We start from the raw sequence: 27,264 nt of genomic DNA on the forward strand, positions 1-27,264 counted from the left end.
CAGCACATGGCCTCTGCTTCAGATTTGTTCTGAAACACTAATGCGTTTAATGTTTTCCCTGTCTCTTAACTGCCCTGCAGCTCCCGCACTGCTCTGAAGCCAGCCCCACCCAGCCGTCCATACCTTCTTTCTGTTGTCATCCGGCTCAGCTGCTTTCCGTTTCTCCCCTCGCTTCTCCTCCGCCTTCTTTGCGGGAGATCTAACAACTGCTTTGCTGCCTGTCAACAGGAATGGCCTGGGTTAGTGCATTTTGCAGAGACAGGTGTGTTTTAAAGCAGGTTTGTATGCACAGAGGGAGAGAGGAGAATAAGTTCCCTGCTCTAACCACTGTATCTGGGAGTGCTTTTATTATTGACCAGTGTGTCTCAATACTGGGCTGTAGGACCACATCAGCCTGGCTTCCACCTCCTCTCACTCCCAGTGGGCCTCAGAGCCACAGCCACTCACTTTACACTGTGAATTGCCACGCCCAAACTGCAGGTGCTCAGACCTTTGCACAGTGCAACTGACACGAACGTTAGGTACATGGTGCTGCAACACATACACCAGTGTTAGCTGAAGGCAAACAAAAGCCCAGCCACCAAACCCAAATCCCCAGAGGCCCTTAGACTCTGTGGAGGGCACTCTCTTACCTTCTGGCTTCTTGGCTTTTGCAGGTGACTTGCTTGGGGGTGTCTTAGCAATTCTGTGGGGTGTGGAAGACCTAGAATTTCCCTCATTCTCGCCACTGCTGCTGGCTGTGGACCCCTCCTCCTCTGCTACAATATTGAAATCGGACTTCTCCTTGGAGAGCTGGTATAGCTCCTGCCCCGCAAGGAAACAAATTCTGCCCGTTAGCCACAGTGGAATTCCCTGACATCAGACATGATATGCCCAGAGACACGAGACACAAGTGATAAGCCAGGCACTCCCTTGGGATCCTCTCTCCAGCACCTGCTCCACATCCTCCACCCTCTCCTAAATTCCTAGCAGCTGCTCCACACAAGACACCAGGAGAACATAAAGGGTCATGATTAAACACCGAACGACAATGGTGAGGCTGAGAACAGAGCTGACCAACGGGTGACTAGTGAAGGCAACCAAGAACCCATTTCCATCAGTCAAGGAAGTGACAAGTACAAAGATGCAGTCATTATTAATCAGATTTATTATGGTAGTGCCTAAGCCAACCAAGAACAGGGCTCCACGGTGCTAGGCGCTGTACAAACAGAAGCACATGGTCCCTGTCCCGTACAGCGTACAATCTAAATAACCAAACCAATCCCAGAAGCAGTGCAAAAATGCAGCCTACCACCACGAACACCGCTTCCAGCAAATGTCTTTGTACACACAATGCAATCTGAATTTGCCTGCAACTTTATGAAGGGGTTTCCCTTTGGATTGATGTCCTTACTATGCTGCACCTGGGAATATATTACAAGTCTCACCTTGAGTTGAGGGAGGTTGGTGGCCGTCTTCCAGTCCTTGTCATCTCGGATCCGGGTGCAGCGAGGGAAGCGGATGGAGATCCCATCTGCAGTGTGGGCTTCTGCTTTAGAGAACTCAGCACCTGTGATCTCCCACACAGGGGCTTTCTAGACCGAGAATATTGGAGATCCATCAGCAAGGAAGCCCTACATTATTTTCCTTTGTAATCCTCCGTCTCATCTACTAACTGAATGCATGTCTGAGCCCTCCCCCCCCTCACTACAAGAGATCAGGCCAAACTGAGCTAAATACACACAAGTTAATTCATTGAGTGTTGCCATTAGATCTTCTGCCAAACACCTACAGGCAGCCATATCTAGTAACTCTGTTGTATTTTCAATTATATGACCAGAAACATCGCAGACTGGGTTTACGTGTGTGTCAACTTCGAGATAATAAAATGTAACAGATATGCATGGCACTGAAGCGGTCTGCAAAATTATGGAGTGACAGTAGCAACTTCATATTTAAGGTTGCAATTCAATTTTCACCAGCCCTTTAACTTCGTGAAGCTCCTTTCTGCCTGAGAGTTCATGTGAGGTCCCTCGCCAGGATGGATTTGTTGGGAAAAGTGAGTTTGCTAAGATCAGGGGTTTCAGAGAAACAGGATTTTTCCAGAAGTAAACGGATCCTCTAAAGCAATGGTTTTCAAACTCTTTTCCTGGGGACCCAGTTGAAGAAAATTGTTGAGGCCCACGACAAAACGGAGCTGGGTCAGAGGGGTTTCGGGTGTGGGAGGGACTCTGGGCTGGGTCAGAGGATGGGGTGTGGGGGTGAGGGCTGCAGGGTGGGGCCGGGAATGAGAGGTTCAGGGTGTGGGAGGGGGCTCTGGGCTGGGGCAGGGGATTAGGGTGTGGGAGAGGGTCAGGGCTCTGGGCTGGGGGTGCAAGCTCTAGGGTGGGGCTGGGGATGAGGGGTTTGGGGTGCAGGAGGGGGCTCTGGGTTTGGGGGGAGTGAGGGCTGGGGCAGGGGATTGGGGCACAGGCTTACCTCGGGTGGCTCCCTGTCAGCAGTGGTGCTAAGGCAGGCTTCCTGCCTCTTCTGGCAGTGCAGACTCTGCTGCGTTCCAGAAGAGGCCAGCAGCAGGTCTGGCTCATCAGCGGAGGTGCGCAAATGGCTCCACGCAGCTCTTGCCCATAGGAACTTGTCCCCCCACACCCCCCCCTCAGCTCCCACTGACCGGGAACTGGCCAATGGGAATGCAGAGCTGGTGCTCAGGGCAGGGGCAGTGCACAGAACCCCATGCCCCCCCCCCCAGGAGCCGGACCTGCTGCTGGCTGCTTCCGGGGCATAGTGCGCTGTTGGAACAGGTAGGGACTAGCCTGCCTTAGCCGGACAGCACTGCCAACGGGACTTTTAATGGCCCGGTCAGCGGTGCTGACCAGAGCGACCTAGTGCCTGACTTTCCGCGACCCAGCACTGGGTCTCGACCTACAGTTTGAAAACCACTGATCTAAAGGTTTTTGTCAATTCCTCTCTTAGCAGCTTGGGCTGGAAACCTCAATTTTAAAGTATTTTAATCTTAGATGAGGTTTGATGCACCGGAATATTTTTCCCAATAAAGGCTGCAAATGCAACATTAAGAACTTGTGCTTCCTCTCAGTGCCCCACCACAAACTGCTCTGTAGCATAGAAAACCTCTACCTTGACTAAGAGATTAGTGCACTGCTGCATGCCACCCCTGGAAAGCATGATCTGTCCATGGAAGCACTTGCCTTTGGGTCTGGAACAATGAAGTCTGGATAATAGATCTTGTTAATTTTCAGCCAGCTTGGAATTTTACTGGGATCCTAGAAGTCCAAGAGGACAGGATCAAACATAGGAAGGGTGATTATTACAACAACATGCCTGTTAAAATACGAACCTGCTCCAACAGCAAATATGTGTTGAAGGGATGTTAGCCCTTACCCTGGTTCTTGTCACGCAGACAGAAAGCAGAAGACCAGAAGTCCAAAGTGCAGACAGTGCGATGTTTATTGGGGTTAATCAGGCAAGCATATCCATAGCACTGCACACCGGCAGAGCCTTTATCCCAGTGTCCCCCCTTTCCCCTTCCTTAGCAGGCATAATTATAAAGGTCCCACCCCTTACAATTTATGGTCATATTCGGTTTTGAAGGGTCTTGGGGCTTCGGCACCACTTCTTTTGTATCCCATGGGAAGGCTACGGAGTGAGGTTGTGCTGTGGTCAGAGACAGGTATTTCTTTGGCCTTTTCGTGTTTCTTATATCTTCCCCCCCCGCCCCTCCCAACTGGTTACTTGACCTTATCTCAAGAGAGGAGTTTGAGGCAGAACTGTCCTTCAAGTGTGTGTTCGTATATTACACTCCCATTCTGCCCAGCAACACTTTAGCTCTCTCTCTTGTTCCCCCCTAATCTGCTTGTGGGCAGATGCAAGTGTCTTTGTTTACACATTAGTAAGAATATAAAAATATCAAAAATCAAATGGGCACACAAGACCCAAAATTCTATCTCAGGCAAATATACAGGCCTGAATATGACATCATCATCACTAGCACTAAACACCTGGTAGATTAGCAACAGCTCACTGCATCTCCACACAAGGGATCTCTACCACTAAGAGCCCAAGGTACTCCCTCATGCCCCAAGAAAGCAGGTACTGGAGGCAGAGTATCCTTTAGATCTGCAGCAACCCCTCTCCTGATTTGGGAGAATTGGCTTCCATCTGTATGTGAACCAAATCATAGCCAGGTAAAATTAAGTGTTTCCCCGAACAGTTTAACTCGCTATAAACAGATTTTAGTCTATATAGATTTGCCAGGCAAAATGAATTCTCAACCTTCTAAAATACGAGGTAAATGCTCCAAGCCCAGTATTTGCAAACTTTCTACACCTAGATGAGATTTAAAGTGGCCTGAGATATTGGATTTCGGCGTCAAAGGCACTTGCGTTTGAAAGTCAGGCCTTGGCGTTTCTGAAATAACACTCCCCTCTAGCGGCTAGTGAGGTAAAGCACAGCAAACCACACCAACTGCCATTTGCTGCTGCTCGTCGGAATGTCTAGTAGCCTAAATGGGAATCGAATGGCGAGTAGCCTCCCACGCTGAGCTTGGATCCAAATATAAGATGTGCCCACCCAGGCACATGCCAGAGCCCCCCTCACCTTGCTGATCTTCACCATGTCCAGCTCCTTCTGCAGGCGAGCCAGGGTGGCATCATCGTGCCCACCCGCGCACTTTGTCACCGTGCACCATTTCTGGCTCTTGGGGTCATAGCAGCCCATGAGGAAAATGGACATCATCCCACCTGGAACAGGGAGCAGGGGTTTCAGCATCGGAGTGCCAGGAGGAGCCCACCACTTCACGGCACACAAAGAGCCATCAAGCTGAACAGTGGGTCCCAGTCTCTGTGAATCTTGGGACTTAGGCTTGTGACCGGGATTCCAGCCAGGCAAACCCCAACCCACAAAGCTTAACAATGAGCATCTGTACATTGGGCCACAGTGCGCCAGTTGCCAACTCATTCGGCTCAGCGCACTCTAGCCCACAATGGAGCCGGGCTGCTAGCTGTATTATGGGTTACAGTACACCCACCCACACAGACAATAGCAGGCAATAGCTGGTACAGCCAAATCTTAGCCAAGGACCAGCACAGTAGCCTGGAAACCAACGAGCCAGAGATTTTTCTCCCACCTGAAGCATAGGCAAGTTATCGACTCACGTTAGTTCGAGGAGACACACCTTTACTGCCTTGTCCATAGAAAGCTCCCAGAACCACCAAGTCTGCCGTGTCAGCCATGGCACCTTCATTCAGATAGTCCTTTTTCACTTTTAGCCAGTGACGTTTACCAGGCTCGTACATACTCTGCAAACAAGCAAGAACGCTGAATCAGAAAGAAGCCTATTCAGATTTCTGTGGGGAACCATTTAAAAAAGTGGCCCAGGACTTCTATTTGGCCACACTGTACTTGAGCTGTGTTTCCACGACTGGTCTTTGGACTGGGCTGGTCCCCGAGATCTCCCTGACACAACTTAGGAATGCAGCAAGTCAGTCCCTAGTATCCAAAAGGTTGAGAAACATTGTACTAGAGCACTTTGATACACCAGTTCACAAGGAAAGGTTTAGACTAAGGCTTCCAGTGTTCATGAAACCAGCACCTATCAAAATCCAGCATGACATGACACTTCAAACACAAGCTAATAATAAATAAGTGACACGTAATGTTTTCATCCATAGGTCTCAAATCACTTTCAAAGGGGATTAAAGTATCATCCACATTTTACAAAGGGGGAAACTGAGGCACGGGGAAATGTAGTGACATGCCTATTGTCACAGAGCCACAACTAGAACCCATGTTTCTAGACTCCCAGTTCAGTGCCTTAGCCACTGGACTACACTGCTACAGGAACATGAGCGCAATACAGCCCTGCTGCAGGGACATCAAACGCATTTAGAAAACCAGGAGACCAGATGGCAAGAAAACAATATGCAAGTGCGGAAGGAATTAAGAAATGGTTTAGGTAAGAAGCAGTGACAGTAATCTGGAGCTCAAATGAAATCGACTGTAAGGCATTCTCGGCATAGTTCAAAGGCTTTTATCTACTTAAGAGTAGAGTTCAAGGTAAGATTAGATTAAAACAATTTAACATTACATATGGTGAAATCTTATCCTGAGAAATTGTTACTCCAAGATTCCAGAGAAAGTCTAAGCAAGGAAAGATCGTGACCATAAGCAGACTTGCCTTTATATCTTTCAGCACCAGTCCTTCCAGCCCCTCACGGATGACTCGAGTGATCATATCTGCCAGATCTGAAGCTTTCTGGAAGAGAAAGGAAACGGTTGTGTTAAGATTACCCTACCAGATGGGGCTATGTTCACGGACATTCCTGTGCCGACCATTACAGCTCTCAGGCAGGAGCAGAAATGCATAAAGAATACGAAGTGACTGCAAGGGAAATGAACAAGAAGCTGGTTTCAGCAGGTGATTTTCAGAGCGAACAGTCCCACTTTTGCTTTTCTCTATTGTCAGTCTGTGCATGCAATGACGACTGCCACCAATGTCTCCAAACACAAAGAACTGTCATTGACCTTACAGTAAATGTGGTTATTCTAGATGCGTCATCCAAATGGATTCCAATTCTGGTGCACACGACTCCACACATGCGAGAGCAGATTCTTTTGGCTGGCAGTGTCTTTTGGGGCTTTACCTAAGTCTTTGACATCCTTGTGCTCCTCACCTACGGGTATAAGATGGTGGAGCAGACCCAACTGTCCCTCAGTTCCTTCACCATACAGCATCCAGATGATATAAGACTCTATTGTAGAGGAAGAGGAGGAAGGCTGGTTGTGGAATCCATGTGGACTACAGAGTCACTGAGGTAAGTAACTGTTCTTTTGTCAAGTGATTGTCATATGGATTCCACTTCTGGTGACTAAAAGGCAGTAATCTCATTCAGGAGGTTGATATTAGGAGTCCTATTTAAATAATGACAGCAGGACAACTCTACCAAAGCAGGCATCAGACCTTGATGCCTCAGCTAAGGTATAGATAGTGCTGTGTGAAAGCATGGACGGACCTCCACCTGTTGAGACATCTCAAATCTAGAATCAGGTGCTAGCTTCCCTTCTTCTTGGGGATTAGATAACATCAGTAAAACCTCTTCCCTATGAGTTCCAAATGCACCTCCTTCCACTGCTCCAAGATTTCGAAGGAAATCCACTTTTTTAACTGTTGCGACAGGGAATGAGGTGGGAAGGAAGCAACTGAAATGGGATGGAATATCCCTTGTTATAATTTCTAAGAACCATTAATCCGAGTCCAGGTCTCCCAAAAATAAAAAAGATGGTTGCCAAAGGGGGAGGAAAAAATTGGGCATAAATCTTGGAATGGTTCTGATTGGCTCTCAACGATGGTGACCAACTTGCTGTGAGGTAGAGACAGGGTGTGCAGTTGGGGAAAAAGAGGCACAGGGCCTCCTGTGCTGGAACCCGTTTGTCTCTCAGTGGCTCCGATGTCCTTATGGCTTGTAGCAATAAGCAGAAGGTCACTGCTTCCTCCTAGGAGCTGGTGTGCAAATGCCCAGTGAGTGGCTCTTGAATCTTTCAAAGCATGCAGGGATTCATCAGTAAATCCATTGAACAGATCACAACCTTCAAATGGAAGGTCCCCAATTGTCATTTGGCCCCTCTCTTTCAGTATTTCCAAAGATTAGAGCCATGAAGCACTGCTCATGTTGATGGAAGGGGACACTGACCGAGCTGCTGTATCTGAAGCATCTAATGCAGCCAGTAATGATGTTTGGACTACTTAAGATCCCTCACTCACAATGGATTTCAGCTGCTCCCTATGTTCTTGCAGGAGCTTTTCTAACTATACTATTAACTAGCCTACGAAAAATTGCACAGCGCACAGAGTAAGCAGACACTACAAAGGTTCCATATTGCTGCCACAGATTGTAAGAAGTTAAAGAAATGATGAGCCCACTCCAACCTTTAGGCCCTCAAGCAGGAGAATGTGAGGGCATGTAGCGTGCAGGTGCAGCCCTAGCCACTGAAGGCCAAAAGAATCTGAGCACACCAGAAGTGGAATCCATGAGGACAATCACCAAGATAAAAATCACAACAATTGCAGAACTATACTGCTGCTCCATTAATCATGGGGCAGCAAAGTGCCCAGGTCATAGGCCAGAGAGATTACTATTTAAGATGCCTTTTTGCTAGCTGAAACTGAACTCACCGTGACATGCTTCATCTCAGAGAAGAGTATCCGGTTGGGGATTTCCACCATGTTATCATGGAGAAACTTTCGACGCTCACGCAGGGGCCTAAGGAACACAGTACACACACATCAACCAAGGAGAAGCAAAAGATCCCCATAGACACTAAGTACTAGTCACACGAACATTTAAACAGCACTTTGCAAATGCCTTCCTACATTTATTTCTACACAGAGAAGTAGAAAGTTCCATTTTTAACAACTTGCACTTGTAGCACTGATAACGCACGGAGCTCAGTGCTTTGCCAATACTGAGCAAGCCTCACAACCCCTCTGTGAATTAGGCAGCCTTCATTACACACAATATATTCTGTATACATTATACAAATGAACTGTGGCACACGAGAGTGACCTGCCAAAGCTCACAACAGGAGTAGTTAGTGGCAGAGTTCTGAACAGAACCAAGGAGTCCTGGCTTCTACTCTTTTGCTCTCAAATACTGACCACATTGTAAGCAATACTAAAAATTTAGAGTGTTTTATTTCCTTCCTAAAATTCTGACTGGAAATCGGTGTCCTACATTCCATTTGCCAGTATGTCAGCCAGAATTTTGGGGAGGAAAATGTGCAGAGCTATCTTCAGACTAGGGTTGATATTTTCAAAAGTGCCCCACTTAAAAGCTCAAGTCCCATTTTCAAAAGGTACTTAGGTACTTAAGAGCCTAAATCCCATTGTCTTTCAGTGTGACTTAGGCTCCCAAATGCTTAAGTCAGTTTTAAAAATGGAACTTAGGTGCTTTAGAAAATGTTGCCCTAAACCTATTTCTCCATCCTGAACATCAATGAAGCTGTCGGTCAAACTCACCTGTCCATCAGGCTGGTGTCATTGAAATAGATGCAGTCAAACACAAACAAGCAGACATTGGCATCCTGGAAAGCAGCTTTCTGCAAAACAATTAAGATCAAAGAAATCAATCTGTTTGAGCATCAAAATTTATTATGCAAGCAGGAACACAGGAGAAATGTGACTATATGCAAAGTGCTCTCAAGCGTACAAAACACTAAACAGAAAAATATTTTCCCCTCTTTGATCTTTCATACTAAAATTGTATTTTGTAACAGTCATAAACATTCTTACAAAGCCTGATTTAAATTTACAGTGTCTCTTTACACATAAAATAGGAAAATAAAACATGTTAATAATTCCCAAGTGACCTGGTAGTAAAAGCTACATGATATTAATGGCTTAAAGCAACCCAAGTATAAGGAGTTACTGCTATGGGGAAAACCCAAACAAACCTTCCATTGATTTCAGATAAGCAGCTCCTCAGAAATCAGTAAAACAGTTCCAATTTAATTTTCAGTTTATGGCCCTGATCCTCACCTCAGTTTAACATAGGTCTGAACTTTAAAATCATGCTGATGTGGACCTAAAGCTCACGTCAGTATCATTTTGTCCTTTTCCACCTACTAAAGAATGTTGCAAGCAATCCTGAACACTCAATGGCAGAGAAGCCTGTAAGTGACTGATTTGTCCCTGGAAAAAATTTTTTTTCCTTTTTTTAATATCCATCCTGGGTTGAAGTTTCCCAAACATCTCGGCCACCATTTGATCAGATGATCTTCTGATAATCTGGTGCACTATGTCTCAGCTGAAACTTCTAATTTACACTATCACATCCTTGGGCCAGGGGCCAGATCTTCCTCTAATGTTCTGTTCAGCACTGGACAGGTGAATGGCCTTAAGTGATAATGAACTGCATGATAAAAATGTTTAAGGTGACAGACTAATCACGTCTAAACCACCAGCTTTAACCTTCAGACCATAGCAGCAACACATGGCAAGTGCCCACTTTGGTACCTTATGCACTCCAAGGGTCCCGAAGGGTAGCGGTTTGCCTGCTTTGTTGTCAATCAGAAGAACTTCCGCATCCAGGATCATACTATGTCCACCAGGGAACGCCTGGGGGATGAAGTCCTTAAAATGGGCTACCTGAAAAAGCACATAGCAATGACTTACTTTCCTTACACTCTAAGTCTGCCTAGGGGTCTGTCTCACTCCTTTAGCAAAGATGGGGGCCACCCTTCATGAAGTCCTGGGAGGAAAGCAAACAGCAATACACACAATGTTTTCCACTCAGAATGCAATGTGCTTGGCTGGACAGCTTCTCATTACCCCAGCAGCAAGTGATCGTACACTGGAGAGATACATAAGCCACAGCTAACTGAACCAGAGCTTTAAACACATGGGAACATACCGGCAGTAACCTGCAGGAGGAGCAAGTTCCCCCTTTCAACTTTGTGTAGCAGATAAGGCTGTAGTATTAAACACAATGCCATTCACAAACCCCACCACATCCTACTGCAACTAACCCACGCCATGTTGGCAGCCAAAGCATCCCTGACAATGAGAGGTGTAGGCAAGAGACTGGGGTAGGTACAAAGGAGGGGCAGAACCATATTCCTGCAGACTTTCCCGGGCCGGGAGAGGGAGTTATGGAGAAACAGGAAATAGCCCGACTTGATTATGTAAAGAGTTGTCACTTTGGATGGGCTAGCACCAGCAGGAGAGTGAATTTGTGTGGGGGGGTGGAGGGTGAGAGGGTGGATTTGTGCTGGAAATGGCCCACCTGTTGATCACTTTAGATAAGCTATTACCAGCAGGACAGTGGGGTGGGAGGAGGTATTGTTTCATATTCTCTGTGTGTATATAAAGTCTGCTGCAGTTTCCACGGTATGCATCTGATGAAGTGAGCTGTAGCTCACGAAAGCTCATGCTCAAATAAATTGGTTAGTCTCTAAGGTGCCACAAGTACTCCTTTTCTTTTTATGGAAAGGAGAGGTAGGAATCAGGTTTGTATATAGGACATGAATTCTAGAAGATTGAGAGTGAGTTCAGACTCAGACTTTCAGAACAAGGTACAACAAGTCTGAGCCTCTCCATGTGCCTCACAGTAAGAATCAGTTCTCTTGCATGCCATAAATACACCCCCTAATGGAAATCTTACCAAGTGCCCAGCATCATTCACCTGCCTTCACGCACGGTGTCTTTGAATCAACCACTGAACGGGTGGTGTCAAAATGACCCTCAACCCTCAGTTCCCAGCAGTTCCTGGGCATTTCCCACAAATTACAGGATTAGAAAACACATTTTATAGTGATAGACTCAAAGAGCTCAATATATTTATCATAACAAGGGTTAAGGGGTGACTTGATCACAGCCTACATAGGGATCTACATAGGGAACAAATCTTGATCTACATAGGGAACAAATCCCTTGATCTACATAGGGAACAAATATTTAATAACGTGCTCTTCAATCTAGCAGAGAAAGGTATAACATGATCCAATGGCTGGAAATTGAAGCTAGAGAAATTCAGACTGGAAATACGGCATGAATTTAGAATGATGAGAGTAATTAATCATTGGAATAATTTACTGAGGATAGTGGTGGATTCTCCATCAGACAATTTTTAAATCTACATGGGATATTTTTCTGAAAGATCTGCTCTAGGAATTATTTTGGGGAAGTTCTCTGACCTGTGTTGTACAGAAGGACAGACTAGATGATCACAACGGTCCCTTCTGGCCTGGACTCAGGTCTCAAACATCCATACTGCACTATGCAGACTTTTTGACTGGGATGGGCAGCTTGAGCTGTATCCAAACTGCAAAAAATCACAGGGCTTGCACCCAAGGACTCAGGCTGTGACCCAACCCCCTAGAAGGTTCCTAAGGACCCAGGTCCTGAGTGCTTGCTGATCCAAGTCAGGCTGATTTGTGTGTGGAAGAAAGCAGGGCTTAGGCTCAAACCTGAGTCAGAGCCCAGGCTTACTGTGCAGTGTAGATATACCCCAAGAGGTTAACAATGAATTCTGCCCACAATGTTGAATGCAGCTTTTAAAATTCATATTTAATATGGTACACAATGGTCTGCAACAGACACTGGGCTTCTTGGCTCCAGGAACTGCTGGGAAATTCACAGTTTATCACACAAGCCTGGAGAGGAGAAAAGCAAACAGAAGGCAAATTACAAAACGGAGCTTAGGACTCTGCTTACTTTGTGAGGGAGGACAGGTTTGAGGCTTCGGCTGAAGTAGCTGAAGTGATCTCCATTCTTGTGGACCTGGACTCGCTCCCCATCGTATTTGATCTCTGCATACATCCCATTGGGGCACTTCTTCATGGCGTATTCAATTGACTTGCAGGCTTCAGCCTTACAGAAGACAGGAAAGAAGAATCCCATGAAAACTTCACTTGTGGAAGTAGTGACTGGAATTACTTTTAACTAGTTTCTACAAAACTTCCCAAAGAAAAGCCAGAACAAACAGGAGAGAGCCAGAGAGATTTTTGCTTGTGTGACATCACTACAACACTTATACAACACACTTAGTACATGGAAGAGCAGTTTAAAGCCACGTATTATATCAGTGCCTCACACCCCATCACCCCAATCTTGCACAACCATTTATGCTTCTGTTGATTCTTAAAGGTCAGGATATCTCAGGACAGTTTGTATGAGGATCCTCATCTCTACCTCCTATGTAGGGTACTGAGGAAATCCATATTACCAGCATGGGCTGAACAGGGGTCATCAGTGAGGCCTGGACGCTGAGGGTTCGCTTCAAACCTGGCAACTTGTCAGCCTCCTGCTGGTTCCTCAGCACTCGCTCCACCACATTCTGGAGATTGCGGGAGGCTTTGAATGCCTCATAAGCATTAGGATCTAAAGCATCCAACCTTTAAACAATTAAGGGGGAAAAAAGAAAGTCACTCTCTCAAGCCAAGCCTTCTACAGACAGTTAAGGAGGTTGCTGCCTGCTACCGTTTTTACTTCTCAGACAGTAAATGTGGAACTCACACATGCTTTGCACCAGCATTCATTTTCAGATCATGCTTTATTAGCCTGATGATGCATTTCAGGTCATTCCCTGTGCACCTAAAATGAAAAGAGGATTCAATCAGAAGATGTTCATCTGACCTACTCCTTCCCTTGATAATAGGGAAAGGAATCTGCTCCAAACCTCAGTACCATGGGGTAAACACTGCAGCAGAATGAGAGCATGACTACACAGAAGCAGAAGTTAAAGATGGGGACCCCCTCTGAAATTTGAGTCCCATAGAGTTTTTAGCTTATACAGTGTCACTACAATAGCAGTTATATAACACAAGGTGGGCCTCTCTGCAGAAGAGCAGCTTAAAGCCATGCCACCAGTCACTGCAACGTACTTTTTACGGCTCTGAATGACTGAGGAAATTGAGCTCCCATCACTTTCCCTGGAAAGCGAGGTGTATAATCGATCTCACTGTTACATGTGTGTTATACAAATCACAAGACAGATGGCACAGCTGCATTTCAGCAATATCACCACTGTCTAGGTAGGAGGTATGCCCACTGTCTGCTGAAGTTAGAGCAGCTACAAGCCACACACTCAGCAGGTCACAGTACGGAAATCAGGGTGTCTGGTATTGATTGAAACACTCACTCAGCTCCCAACAATCTATGCAAGTAATCAAAAGAAATGCACTCAGGAGATGGCTCGCCAGTGATCTAAATTTTAAGATAAGGCTCTAAAACTCTCCAGAACCATAGAAAGAATGAGAAGGATTTGTGGCACCTTAGAGACTAACACATTTATTTGAGCATAAGCTTTTGTGGGCTAAAACCCACTTCATCATTCAAATCCCAGCAGGGTCAAAACCTTTCATCCTTCAGTAGCAAACTAAGTTCTATGCAATGTACTGCATGTGGTGGTAAGGGGGCTTTTAGAAGAGACCTTGTGTGAAATGTCTAAATATTAAAGATGCCATAGGATTTTACACAGGGATTTGCCCTTTTCTCACTGTTGCACAATGGGTTATTTAGCTGATACAACCATCTCTCGGAGGAGGGCTATCCAGTGCTGTTTTACATAGCATCATTGCAAACTGCTTTGCAAATTATATGCATAGGAGGTCAGAGGAGAGACTTCTTTGTATCAACCTTCTAGACCAGCGTTTTTCAAACTGGAGTCTGTGAGGGTATTCTAGTGGGTCCGCCAGCCCCGCTGATCAACTCCTCCCCCTCAACTCCTCTCCATCCTTCTCAGTGCCTCCTGCACACTGGGGAACAGCTGTTCAGCAGCATGCAGGATGCCCTGGGAGAGAGGGGGAGAGGTTGGAGGGGGAGGAGTTGATTGGCAGGGCTGATGGACCCCCTGGAGTATCCTCAGTTCCCCGGTGTGCAGGGGGCACGAGGATGGATGGGGTGGAGTGGGGACGGGGTGTGCTTGGGGGAGGGGGCGGAAAGAGGCAGGGAAGAGGAGGGGCAGGAGTGGGGCCCTGGGGAAGGGGTGGAATGAGGTCAGGGCCTGGGGCTGAGTGGGGAGCTTGAGGGTCCGTGAAAATTTTTAAATCAAAATGGGGGTCCTCAGGTTGCTAAAGTTTGAGAACTGCTATTCTAGATGTTGAGCATTAGTGTCATCTCAGTGGGATCTTGGCCCTGGCACCCAAGTAAATGGCAGAGCTGAAAATTTTACTGACTTCCTCTACTCCTAACTCAGTTAAAGGATGATTCTCTCAAGTCAATATTTTCCAGCGAGGGACAAGAGAGACCAACTCCTATACAAATTAAACGAGAGTTACCAAAAAGATTGAGAACATGTCGAATCTGGGAAAATGGAAAAACCCAAGAAGGTCTCGCTGCAAACTCCAAGGAATTCATTCTTTTGGCAATAAGTAGCAGTAGAATAAGAGCATATTTGCAAAAACCAAGAAACAAGCACTTGACACACAGTCATTAGGAAAAGCAAACAGGAAGCTGGCGGAAGTGGAGCTCTTATCACACATCAGTTGAGAAAAAAATTGATGGTGGCAACAGTTCAGTCTCATTGACAGAAAGATTAAACACGGACGTCTGCGCTCTGTAACACTCCTATCCACGTCAGCTGAATCATGAATTAAGTATGGATGGAATGAAGTATCAAATACCTGACTTTAGATAGATGAGTGATACCGAGTCTGTGTGGCATGGTAAATATCAGGGTCCAGATTTTTAAAAGTGATTTTGGGTGTCCAACGTGAGATGCTTTCAAGCCATCTGATATTCAGAAAGTGTTGCTGGGCACTGCAAATCAGGCCCCTTTAAGGTATCTCAAAAGCTAAATACCCAAAAATGGAGGCACTAAAAATAATTCGCCACACTGGAACATCTTGGCTCACGTTTTTATCATTATTCAAGTCCGGAAGGATCAATTCAAAACCCTTACGATGCTCAAAGAACAAAAATGTATGAGATTTTACACTCTTACAGGCCCCAAAATATATGGCTTGAAGAACTTCGCAGGGTCCTTCAAATTTAATCCCCTACAGTAATTCTATTTCTTCATATACAGAAGTTGTAGAAAGATCGTTAACAACTTCATTTTGAAATGTAACAAATTAATGTAAATTAAAAATACGGTAACGGGTCCATAGCCTGACACTTATATGGTGACTGAGCAAGACATGCCCAGGTTCTATAGGGTTTCTTCCCTCACAGTGGCTGAGAACAGCAGCTTTACATGCAGGTTGGATCTGAAGTTTCTCTATTAACCTTTTGCTTAGTGCTGGTGCTAGATACCGACTCGATAGCCAAGACTGAAATTCTTTACACAGCGCATGAGCAAAAGCAACATGCTCTCCACGCTGATCAGTACTCAAATGAGATTTAACTCTGCCACTGAAGGACCCTTTATAGATGCGAATAGCAAGTTCAGTCTGTATGGCCTTTTCAGTCAGTAACAATTGTGGTTATAGTTTTTAAGGTGCACACTTATCCACTAGGAACTGCACTGAGACAGACATTTCACACAGACTGCCAAAAAGCCAGAGTGCAAAGACTACCAATCTGGGCCGGATTCAAACCAGTTATCTAAATGTAAGAGACAGATCCTTATCCCCTTAAAAAAATAACCAGAACCACCCACTAGTTTGTGCTTATGGCCTCAGAGTTAGACTTAACCCGTGTCTCACCCTACCTGCTAGCCATATCCTGCAGCACACTTTGCTGGTCGTCCTCCTTGGAAAGCTTTGAAAGTTGAGTGAGGAACTCATCCACTTCCTGGATGGTAAGGAGACTTTTGGCAGCAGGAGGGCAGGACTTGCTCTCTTCAAAAAAGATGCGCACCGTTTCAGAAACATCTCCCTGTCTCCAAAACAAACAAAACCAGGGTGTTTATCAAACCTTTGGCAGGAGACTAAGGCAAAAGGGATGGGGTACTGGAGATGAAGTATGGGTCAATAACTAGATCTTTAGTAGGAGGGGAAAAAGGGAGTCTGATGCCAGACCTCTATGAATGGGTCACAACCAAAGAGCGAGGAAGGGCAACAATGATGCAGCACTGGGATTGTCTTCCCAGCCATTTCTTTTTTAAGTGGTATATGCAAGACACAGACCCTGTGTCCTGCTGTCATCATATTTTCCACCACTGCAATATTTGGTGCCTTTAATTTCCTCACCATGAATCCAATCTTGTAGAGTTTATGTGCCATGAACTCTTGCTGAGTTCACTGGAGGCTAATACACTCTAAGCCTACAGAAGTGGACCCATCATCATCGTTTGGATTACAATTTTGCTTTTATTTTAAAGTAAATCCTTGCAAAACAATCAGTTAAATGGGAATAAGCCAGACAAAACAAGAACCTCTAGGGTAGCTGTGGCAAAGATTTCAGTGCATTAAGTGCAACCAGAGTATTGTTCAGAACTTTTGCATTACTACACCTTTAGTCCTGGATGCTGCGGGTTAACTGATGCGCAGCATAACACTAGCCTGCGTTCTGTTGGAATATCATTATATAAAAGGTCCAGTTTGTGGGAAGCTTCATGATGAAAAAGAATCACCAACTGCAGCTCTGAAAACTTATAATCCTTTCAAGTGAAGGAAAATTTGCATGGTTTCAGTATCAAGAGGCTGAACAGTGAGATGAAATGAACTTGCAGTCTCCATCCCTTTACTGACCTGCTCCAGGTCTCGGACCATCTCCTCCTGGCTGCAGTTGAAAATCCTGCTGAATAGCTTGACAATCTGCTTGTCGTTCAAGTTGTAAACACTTTTAATGACACCTGGTAATAGCAGCTTAATAGTCAGGTAGAGGTCACCATGGAAGCCATCTGGAAAAAGGCAGGTGCATCATTAGAAACTACTAGACATTGGTCTCAGCAACAGGCTCTAGATTCACATACACAGGGGCCATCAGGTAAGTACTAACTCTAAAAGATAGCAACACAACCATGGCCCACCATGTGTTGCCCTATGGGGTACTACTCTACATTCAAGGGCACCTCCCAGTTGGTCCTCCATAGTTAATTCCGATACTGCAAATTTAGCACCAGCTACAAAAATTTCTCCTGATCCCACCACGGGAACCAGTCTTATTGAACTTATTATCTAGATAACAGACAAGAACAAGGCAGTCCACACTGTAGGCACTGTCCACATCACAACAGACACAAAAGTGGTGCAGCGCATAACTCTGAGAATCACATCTTACCCATGGACTTGACTGTCCTTTGTCCCCATCCCTGACAAAGCTGAGTGGCCTTTGCTGTTCATTATTTTCAGATGCCCTCCCAACACAGAAAAATGCCAAGCAGGAGTCACACATACCTCCTGCAGTTCCTTTTTGCAAGAAGTCCTGAATGATCTGCGTTTTCACGTTATAGCTGGGCTTCTCGGCAACCATGGCGCACAACTTTCTGAACTCCCGCAGCAAGCAATCCTTGTGCTTTGGGTCACACTTCTTTGCAGAGAGGCTAGACTTGTGGGAAGAGCTTTCAGGGGCTTCATCAGAGTTGCCCGGTTTAGCTGTACAAAAGGAGACACAGCATGTATTTAACTTTTAATAAGTAGGTTGGGATGATACGGTACAAACTTTGAAGATGAGGGTCACTACTGTCCAGGCAAACGAAAAGCAAGAACAATCCCTACAAGCTGGCAAAGCTTCAGATGTGAGTAGTGAAGCGCACATCAATGAGATTTGTAAAATCATGATTGAAAATCTGAACGTGCATTTTTAACAAAAAATTCAACTACTTTAGTATGTACCTTGCACTCAGAGCACGTGAGAATTTTCTGCAGTTTATGAAATAAAGTTAAAATCTCAATGAAAAATCATCACGCTGACTGATAATTTCATTTTATTCTCACTTTATAGGCAATTCTCCACTCCAGCATCAGGTTTCCCCAATACTCTCACAGCAAAAGGCAACCTTCAGTGGAAGAAAAAGGCTTGACAAAGCTGCTGGCTCCCTTAGAATCCCTCCCAAACCATTTTTCATTTCTTCCCACTCAACTTCCAGAGGCAGATGCCAAGATGGAGCCCATCCCATGAGTCACAAACCGGATCTGGACACCTGATGTACAATACGACCAGTTCATCCAAATAAAATCAGGGGACTTGGAATTTGTTTTAACTGATTTGGAATTTGTTTTACTATGCAAGAGGTGAGGGGACACAATCTAATTTCCAGTTGCATATTGATAAACTAGGTTCTACTATAACTACTTTGGGTACCTGGTGAGCATCTGTTTGTCTTGATGTTACAGAGACAAGAGGATAAATACCTTAGCAATAACTTAGTTGACTAAACCCAAGCCTCTTTACTGCTCACAAGGTTCAGGAACTAACCAGCAAATGCTCAACTTATTGCAGAAGCTTTCAGTTAACAGGATACTACTCCACATGGGAGGGATTAAAAGATCTGCATAGCTTTTGGACAGTTATCTTCTGAAAACCATGAGAAATTTATTTCTACACTTGCCAACTCTGTGGTTTCCCTTCCCTCACCCACAAGAAAGATGGATGCTCAATTTCTTAGAACTAAACTGGACAAAACTAGAAAATAGCATAAGAGAGAATCCTACATGGGCAAGAAAGACTGGGTGAAGTAATGGAGTCTTTCCATCTCTAGCTTCCGTTATACAATTCTGAGCACGATGAAATAACTTACAAAACCAGAGTTTGTCCAGTACAATAAAACACGTTTACTGAATTTTCATTAGAAATGAAGTTTTTTCCAGCGGAACCAAGGCAAAGAACGGCTGTGCCCACATTTCTGAATTCACAATTCTGAGGGAAAGTGATTTTATTTTAACAAGTTTCACTAAATATTAAAAAAAATCCCAGATTGTGCTACCTGATTTATTTCAACCTTTCTTCCTGTAGAAAAAGGTGCAGTTTCCAAATCTCAAAGGCTCTTCAAAGAACCAGCCAGGTAGCCAGTGTAAGTCACAAAATAAAAATGCTCTCCACTTCAGTTACAGGTTTCAAAATCACTGTTCATGAATACAATTGAGTCCAGATCCTCCTCCCCTAATGTCAGTCAGAGCTTTTCCACTGACAGGTACAGGTCCTTCTGATTACCGATATCTGGAGTCAACATTCCATCTAGACCAGTGGTTTCAACCTGTGGTCCACGGGCTCCTGGGGGTCCGCAGACTGCGTCTAAGATTTCCAAAGGGGGCTGCATTTTTTAGGGGCTCGCAAATGAAAAAGATTGAAAACCACTGATCTAGACATATAAATGCAGTTCTGCAGTCTTACTCTTTCTGGGCAGAAGATTTGGTAGATTTTATCCCTTTTGTACACATCACCAAAATAATGCAAACATCAGTTCTTTTATGACTGACAGCTTAGAAAACACTTAACTTTGTCTACACAAAGTAAATAAAATATGAAGTTTTGTTAGCATTAAATCATTTCTTATTCACTAGATATAAACTACTGAGGTCTGACTCAAATTGAAACTCCACCGCTAATGCTAATATTATAAGAGGAATAAAGGTTCCCCCAGCATCAGCATAATAATTCCCACCTGTGAAGCCAGAGAATTTCTTTGGTGATGGATTGGGGGTAGCTAGCAGCTCCTTCTTGGGACTGGTTATCTGTCCACTGGGGGAGAGCTTCGCCTGGATAGTCGCCTTTTTCTTAGGTGTGTTCGCAGCCTTGGAACTGGCCTCTGTAGAACACAGTAAGAGGTAAAGCATCGGGTCAAAGCAACCCATAATCCCCAACAACAAAATCAGGTAAGTAATTCACAATACTTTGCAATGAGCAACTTGTGTGAGTACTTACAAACAATTAACCCACAAAACACATTGAGGGAGGGGATAGGTAAACATTTTACAAATAAGAAAACTAAGAGTGGTTAAGTGATATGACAAAGCTCACACAGCAAGATAGAGCTAGCTGGGAATGGTAGCCAAGATTTGAGGCTCCAGTGTCTTGCTATCACCATTAGACAACAGTGCTTCTCTCCTCCACTCTTTTAGTGCTTGAATTCGGAGAATAGGTCTTCCCTGCAGAGTTAACTCAGGCACTTGTTTAGATGTTGCCTCTAACCCCTCTGATCCCCACATAAAAACCTTACATGAGTTTAGGGATGCTTTAAACCTGGGTTAACTGGCCCATCTGGGGAGGGATAGACTAGAGCCTGGGTGCCACTTTCACTCAGGCTGATAATCCTCCCATTTTTCAGTGAGGATGTGGGCTAAACTACTTGGGGCAGGGACCCTCTTTTTGTTCTGTGTTTGGACAGTGCCTAACACAATGGGGGCCTAGTCCATGAATGTGGCGCCATGGTAATACAAATAATAATAAATAGCTCGAATGCCGATAGTCCTCCAATGCCTTCCCACAGTTCCCCTCAACTGCCCCCTAGGACAGACAAGTTCTCTCAACTCACTGGGAAAGAATCAGAGCACCTCAGCTCACTGCAGTTCAAAGATAAATTCATGGAGGATAGGTCCATCAATGGCTATTAGCCAGGATGGGCAGGAATGGTGTCCCTAAGCCTCTGTTTGCCAGAAGCTGGGAATGAGCGACAGGGGATGGATCACTTGTGATTATCTGTTCTGTTCATTCCCTCTTGGGCACCTGGCACTGGCCACTGTTGGAAGACAGGATACTGGACTAGATGGACCTTTGGTCTGACCCAGTAGGGCCATTCTTATGAACCACGGGATATGTTCCCAGAAGTTCTAGTGACACACAAGTGAGGGTGCAGCATCAATGAGGACACAATAACTCAGGTATGCTTTGTGGTATGGCTGCTCACACTAGGCTAACCCAGATAATCACCCAAGTTAACTCTGCCATGAAGACATACCCTGAGTATCATGGAGCAATGAGGAAGGATCCACTCCAAAGCCTTAGTTGCCAACCTCTTTGGAAAAAAATTAAGTTTTGATTCTTAGATGGTTTCTAAGGTAGCCAGGGTCTGTAACAACTGCAGAAGCAAATGCACTCAGCCCCAGTGGAATGATACAAGGCTCCTCCTCTTCCAACAGTGACCACTGTCAACTGATTAAACAGCTAAATGGTATGACTGACTGCAAAAGGTGAAAAGCTTTTCAAGGAAATGGCTTAAAGATGAGAAATTTGTGAAGGGAAGTCCTCAATATAGACTGGGAACAGAAAAAAAAAATTACGACTCAGTGGAATAACTGGTGTTGTAGAAAACAAAAGCATAGAAGCAGTACTGATGTTTTAAAAGCAAAAGCAAATGCAAATACTACCAACTTCAGTGCAAGCAGGCCATTTTTAGGACAAATTAAGTATATGGTAAAGGCAATTGCAATAAGGTGACAGCAACTGTAAAAGGCTTGTGGAATTACAGCATACAACACTAGCGTCCAATCTTTCTTGAGCAAGTAGATTAATTTAACCAAAGAATTTAGCTACACTCGCTAGCACCTGACACCTCCCATTCACCTGTACATGAGGGAATTGGAGCAACTTGGGCTTTTCCAAATCCACTTCATGATTTCACAGCTCTCAATCTCCAGGATGGATTACAGCACCACTGAATGGAAAGTGGCCCATCCTGGAGACTCATTATAATGCAGAGGAAGAGCCAGCTGCACTAGTCACAAAGAACTGCAATGCCATTTACTGGTCCAGATACTCTTGGGTAGGAATCACTGACATACAGCATTGCCTAATATTACCGATTATTAAGGCCCCAGACAAGGGCACAGAGGCTCTCCCTCAAGCATCTCACCTGAGATATACTGGTTTATCATATCTTTCTCCGGATCCTGGAGCTCTTCCCAACCCTCCAAGTCTGTGATGTCTTCAATCTTCTTTGTTGTGGCCCGAGCCCTCTCTAGCTTCTCAAAAATGCACTTCACATGGTACCACTCCTTCATCTCCCCGCCCGACTCTGTGAAGGGGTTGGGGACCACCTTCCCAATGCGCACCATCCCCTTCAAGATCTTCTCCTTACATTTCTTGCAGCCGGCTGTGCCGCGCTTGGCATAGTCCACGCAGTACCTCTGTTCCGCCATCTCATCAGGGACCGTCGTGCAGACCCTTCGATGCCAAACATGCACAGCTGAGGGCACAGCAAAGTCTTCAGCACAAGCTCCCTGGTTTCTGCCGGCAGAAAGGAGAGACTTATTTCTTACCAGCAATCGGAACCAAGTAAACGGGCTGGCCACCAGGAGACGCAGAAGGCAACTTTCAAATCTCAGTAGAAAAGCCTGTCTCTGGGGCAGGCAAAGTCCTTCCCTTCTGCTGAGCGTCCTGGCAGTCTGTAAGAAGAGGCTCTTGAAAACGGCCGGCATACAGCTCCCTCGACGCCACACTAAGCCAGAGAAAAAGGGGAACAAATCAAGGCGCCTTCCTAAGTCTCTGAGCAGCGTAAGCTGCCCCCCGAGTATCGCCCCAAGGGCTTTCCCTGGGCTGAAGCCGGAGAGAGACACGGGAACGGGCCAGGTGCAGGCCACCGGGTCGCGGCGGTTTCAACACCGGCCGTCCCGGGCCAGGGGAGCGGGGGGGCAAGACAAGGCCGCCGCCGGGGGGAGCGGCCCTCGCCCGTGCCCGGCTTGGGACGCCCTGGGCCGGGGTTTGCAGAGGCAGCGGCGCCGGCGGCGGCCCGGCAGGGAGCGGGGGGGGGGGGGGGGGGCCCGGGAGCGACTCGGCGGCCGAGCCGGGCCCGGAGCCCGCTGTCCGCGCGGCAGGGCCGGACTGGGGGCGCCGCGGCCCCGGGAGGAGACGGGCCGGGCCCCCGGAGGGAGCAGAGCCCGGGCCCCCGCGCCCCGCCGCGCCGCAGGCACCTGGTTCCGGCAGCCGCGGGCAGGAGCATCCGGGGACTGACCGGCCCAGCCCCCTCGGCCCGCGCCGCCGCCCCCGCGCCGCCTTCAAATCCGGGACTCGCGGCCACGCAGGGCGGGCATCGCGCATGCGCGCGGGCCCGCGAGCACGGGCGGCTGGGCTGGGCCGGGACGGGAGTGGGGCCCCGCCGGCTGACCCCGCCCTCTGCAAGTGGCCACGCCCCCTCGGTACTGACTCCGCCCCCAGCGGTGGCCGCGTTTCTCTCGCGGGAGCTTCACCCCCCCAGGCGCAGACCCTCGGTCCTCAGTAGGGTTGCCAACCCTCCAGGATTACCCGGGAGTCTCCGGGAGTTAAAGAGTAATCCTTAATGAAAGATCAAGTAATGTGATGAAATCTCCAGGAATACCTCCAACCAAAGCTGACAACCGTACCCCTCAACAACTCCGGTCTCAGCCTAGTCCCCACCTCCTCGTGGCAAACCCCACCCCCTCAGCACAGACCCCGCCCCCTCAAGGCAAACCCCGCCCCCTCAGCACAGACCCCGCCCCCTCAGCATAGACCCCCCCCAAGCAACCCCCCATCAGACCCCGCCCCCTCAACAGAGACTCCACCCTCTCATCAGAGACTGCCTCAGCATTGCAGACTCCGCCCACTCAGCAAGACCCCCCATCTCCTTATGGCAAATCCCTCTCCCTCCTGACAAACCCTCCCTCTCTCCCAAGACCCTACTCCCTCATTCATAGATTCCAAGGCCAGAGGGGTCCATTGTGGTCACCTAGTCTGGTCTCCCAGCACAGGCCAGAAAACTGCCCCAAAATAATTCCTGGAGCAGATCTTTCAGGAAAACATCTGATCCTGATTTTAAAATGGTCAGTGATGAGAATCTACCAGCGCCCTTGGTAACTTGTTCCAACTGTTAAATACTCTCACGGGTAAAAATTTATGCCTTATTTCCCATCTGAATTTGTCTAACGTCAACTTCCAGCCACTGGTTCACGTTAGACCTTTCTCTACTAGATGGAAGAGCCCTTTATCAAATATAAAGGAGTACTTGTGGCACCTTAGAGACTAACCAATTTATTTGAGCATGAGCTTTCGTGAGCCACAGCTCACTTCATCAGATGTGTACCGTGGAAACTGCAGCAGACTTTATGTACACACAGAGAATATGAAACAATACCTCCTCCCACCCCACTGTCCTGCTGGTAATAGCTTATCTAAAGTGATCAACAGGTGGGCCATTTCCAGCACAAATCCAGGTTTTCTCACCCTCCACCCCCCCACACAAATTCACTCTCCTGCTGGTGCTAGCCCATCCAAAGTGACAACTCTTTACATAATCAAGTCGGGCTATTTCCTGCATAGATCCAGGTTTTCTCACTTCCCCCCCACCCCCATACACACACAAACTCACTCTCCTGCTGGTAATAGCTCATCTAAACTGACCACTCTCCAAGTTTAAATCCAAGTTAAAGCAGAATATCTGGGGGGAGGGTAGAACTGCTGAATTGGAATTCATTTGCAAATTGGATACTATTAATTTAGGCTTAAATAGAGACTGGGAGTGGCTAAGTCATTATGCAAGGTAGCCTGTTTCCTCTTGTTTTTTCCTACCCTCCCTCCCCCCAGATATTCTGCTTTAACTTGGATTTAAACTTGGAGAGTGGTCAGTTTAGATGAGCTATTACCAGCAGGAGAGTGAGTTTGTGTGTGTATGGGGGTGGGGGGGAAGTGAGAAAACCTGGATCTATGCAGGAAATAGCCCGACTTGATTATGTAAAGAGTTGTCACTTTGGATGGGCTAGCACCAGCAGGAGAGTGAATTTGTGTGGGGGGGTGGAGGGTGAGAAAACCTGGATTTGTGCTGGAAATGGCCCACCTGTTGATCACTTTAGATAAGCTATTACCAGCAGGACAGTGGGGTGGGAGGAGGTATTGTTTCATATTCTCTGTGTGTATATAAAGTCTGCTGCAGTTTCCACGGTACACATCTGATGAAGTGAGCTGTGGCTCACGAAAGCTCATGCTCAAATAAATTGGTTAGTCTCTAAGGTGCCACAAGTACTCCTTTTCTTTTTGCGAATACAGACTAACACGGCTGTTCCTCTGAAATTTATCAAATATGTGTTCCCCAGGTACTGTGGATCAAGTCACCCTTTAATCTTTTCTTTGTTAAGCTAAATAGAGTCAGCTCCTTCAGTCTATCACTATAAAGCAGGTTTTCTAATCCTTTACTCGTTCGTGACTCTTCTCCAAACCCTCTCCTATTTATCAGCAACCTTCTTGAATTGTGGGCACCAGAACTGAACACAGTTTTGCAGCAATGGTCGCACCAGTGCCAAATACAGAGATGAAATAACCTCTCTATTCTTACTTGAGATGCCCCTGTTTATGCATCCCAGAATCACATTAGCTCTTTTGGCCACAACATCACACTGGGAGCTCAAGTTCAGCTGATTATCCACCATGACCCCCAAGTCTTTTTCGGAGCTGCTGCTTCTCAGGGTAAAGCCCCCCATCCTATAAGTATGGCCTGCATTCTTTGTTCCCAGATGTACACCTTTACATTTAGCCATATTAAAATACATATTGTTTGCTTGCACTCAACTTACTAAGGCAATGTCTATGCTACCACTTGTCAGCAAAACTTATGTTGCTCAGGGGTGTGAATAAACACCTCCCGCCCCAAGCAACGTAAGTTTCTCCAGCATAAGTGGTAGTGTGCACAGCATTATGTTGGTAGGAGAGCTACTCCCACCAACATAGCTACCGCTGCTTGTTGGGGGTGGTTTAATTATGTCGACGGGACAGCTCTCTCCTATTTGCAGAGAGTGGCTACACAAGAGATCTTACAGCGGTGGACCTGCATGGGTACAGCTGTCCTGCTGTAAGGTCTGTAATATAGATCTAGCCGAAGAGATCTAGATCGCTCTGAATCAATGACCTGTCCTCTTCATTATTTACCACTCTCCCAATCTTTGAACAGGATTAATAATTTGTGTGTGTGAGAAGTGGTTTCGAAGACTTTCCCGGGTTCTGAAGTTAGAAAAGGTGTATGTTTGATTGACTCTTCAGTTTATTTTCATGGTCATATCTGTTTGGGTGAAATTCACCTCTGAGTAGAAGGCTAAGCGCCACTTAAGTTCCACTAGAAACCTGTCTTAAATGGGATTAGTGACGTCTAGGGCTTTTGCTATTCCTCTGCACAGGGCTGAATATCATCTGTTGAGAACTTATAGACAAGGTACACTTTCATTCAGTTCATGTGCATTCACAAAGGTAGACAATGGGTTCTCTGGAACCAAAAGTGGAAGTAGGCCTTGGTTAACATACAAACAAAAGAGCTCTGATCTCAGGAGAATAAATTCCCTCTGCTATTGCACAGTTATTATGGTCCTGATCCAATGCCCAATGATGCCAATGAAAAGATTCCTGTTGACTGCATGGGCTTTTGATCAGGCGAGTGACAAAACCAAATAAAAGTTGGGAGTTTAACTCCCTTAGGCGCCAGCGCTCACTAACAGGCGACTACTGAAAAGGGCAGACCTCTTCCAGCAACACACAGTCTCTGGATCTTACTTCCGATGCAGCAACGAATCTCGAATCGCAGAGACATTATCTCTTCTAATACTAGTGTTGTGGTATCATTAAAAGCAACTAATTATCACGGCTGTAAAATTAAGACACCCCTCAAAATGCAACACAGGAAAATTTCTAATGACGTTTTTTGTTTTTGTAATGATTCCCAGGCAAAACTGGACCCTGAGTGAAAAAGGCCTTTGAAAACCCATGTTTAAAGAAAATAAGTAATTTTGACAGAAACGGGGCATTGTGTTTTCCATAACACCCCCACCCCAAAGAGATTAAGTGGGTAGGATGATCGACACCTACTGAATATGATATTGAAATATCAAAATGAAGAATTGCTAAATGGTAGGATTAAAAGCTTTGAAAGCTGTATTTTAATGATTTGTAATTATGGATAGTGAATGAGTTTTGATGAGGTAACACTTAGGCCAAGGGTGTGCTGGCATAAGTAGTTTTGC

The 27,264-nt window shown here is 46.1% G+C and overlaps 1 protein-coding gene and 1 long non-coding RNA gene across 6 annotated transcripts in view; one reads left to right on the forward strand and one right to left on the reverse strand.

Moving 5' to 3' along the window:
• Positions 1-23,365, reverse strand: part of LIG3 (DNA ligase 3) — a 28,153-nt gene extending 4,788 nt beyond the window's left edge. For 3 of the 5 annotated variants that reach the window (XM_048824291.2, XM_075120732.1, XM_075120733.1), the window contains exons 1-19: positions 23,221-23,362; positions 22,164-22,748; positions 19,977-20,120; positions 17,770-17,967; positions 17,122-17,273; positions 16,140-16,306; positions 13,004-13,081; positions 12,714-12,882; positions 12,203-12,358; positions 10,004-10,135; positions 9,008-9,087; positions 8,165-8,252; positions 6,170-6,247; positions 5,168-5,291; positions 4,591-4,733; positions 3,183-3,257; positions 1,428-1,574; positions 633-804; positions 124-218 (exon numbers count right to left, since the gene is read on the reverse strand). In XM_048824291.2, the coding sequence (XP_048680248.2) occupies positions 124-218; positions 633-804; positions 1,428-1,574; positions 3,183-3,257; positions 4,591-4,733; positions 5,168-5,291; positions 6,170-6,247; positions 8,165-8,252; positions 9,008-9,087; positions 10,004-10,135; positions 12,203-12,358; positions 12,714-12,882; positions 13,004-13,081; positions 16,140-16,306; positions 17,122-17,273; positions 17,770-17,967; positions 19,977-20,120; positions 22,164-22,748; positions 23,221-23,347 (2,910 nt within the window). In that variant the 5' untranslated portion in view covers positions 23,348-23,362. Of the gene's footprint in view, positions 1-123; positions 219-632; positions 805-1,427; positions 1,575-3,182; positions 3,258-4,590; positions 4,734-5,167; positions 5,292-6,169; positions 6,248-8,164; positions 8,253-9,007; positions 9,088-10,003; positions 10,136-12,202; positions 12,359-12,713; positions 12,883-13,003; positions 13,082-16,139; positions 16,307-17,121; positions 17,274-17,769; positions 17,968-19,976; positions 20,121-22,163; positions 23,026-23,220 lie in introns of those variants that run through there. The other 2 variants (XM_075120734.1, XM_075120731.1) reach the window with 2 other exon arrangements.
• LOC142069477 (uncharacterized) lies at positions 6,242-19,154 on the forward strand. Its single transcript, XR_012665324.1, has 2 exons — positions 6,242-6,806; positions 18,317-19,154. It is a non-coding gene; the product is annotated as an uncharacterized LOC142069477 (long non-coding RNA).
• Positions 23,366-27,264: the final 3,899 nt, after the last annotated feature.

Source organism: Caretta caretta, chromosome 17 (genome assembly GCF_965140235.1).
Source record: "Caretta caretta isolate rCarCar2 chromosome 17, rCarCar1.hap1, whole genome shotgun sequence".
Classification (NCBI taxonomy): domain Eukaryota; kingdom Metazoa; phylum Chordata; order Testudines; family Cheloniidae; genus Caretta; species Caretta caretta.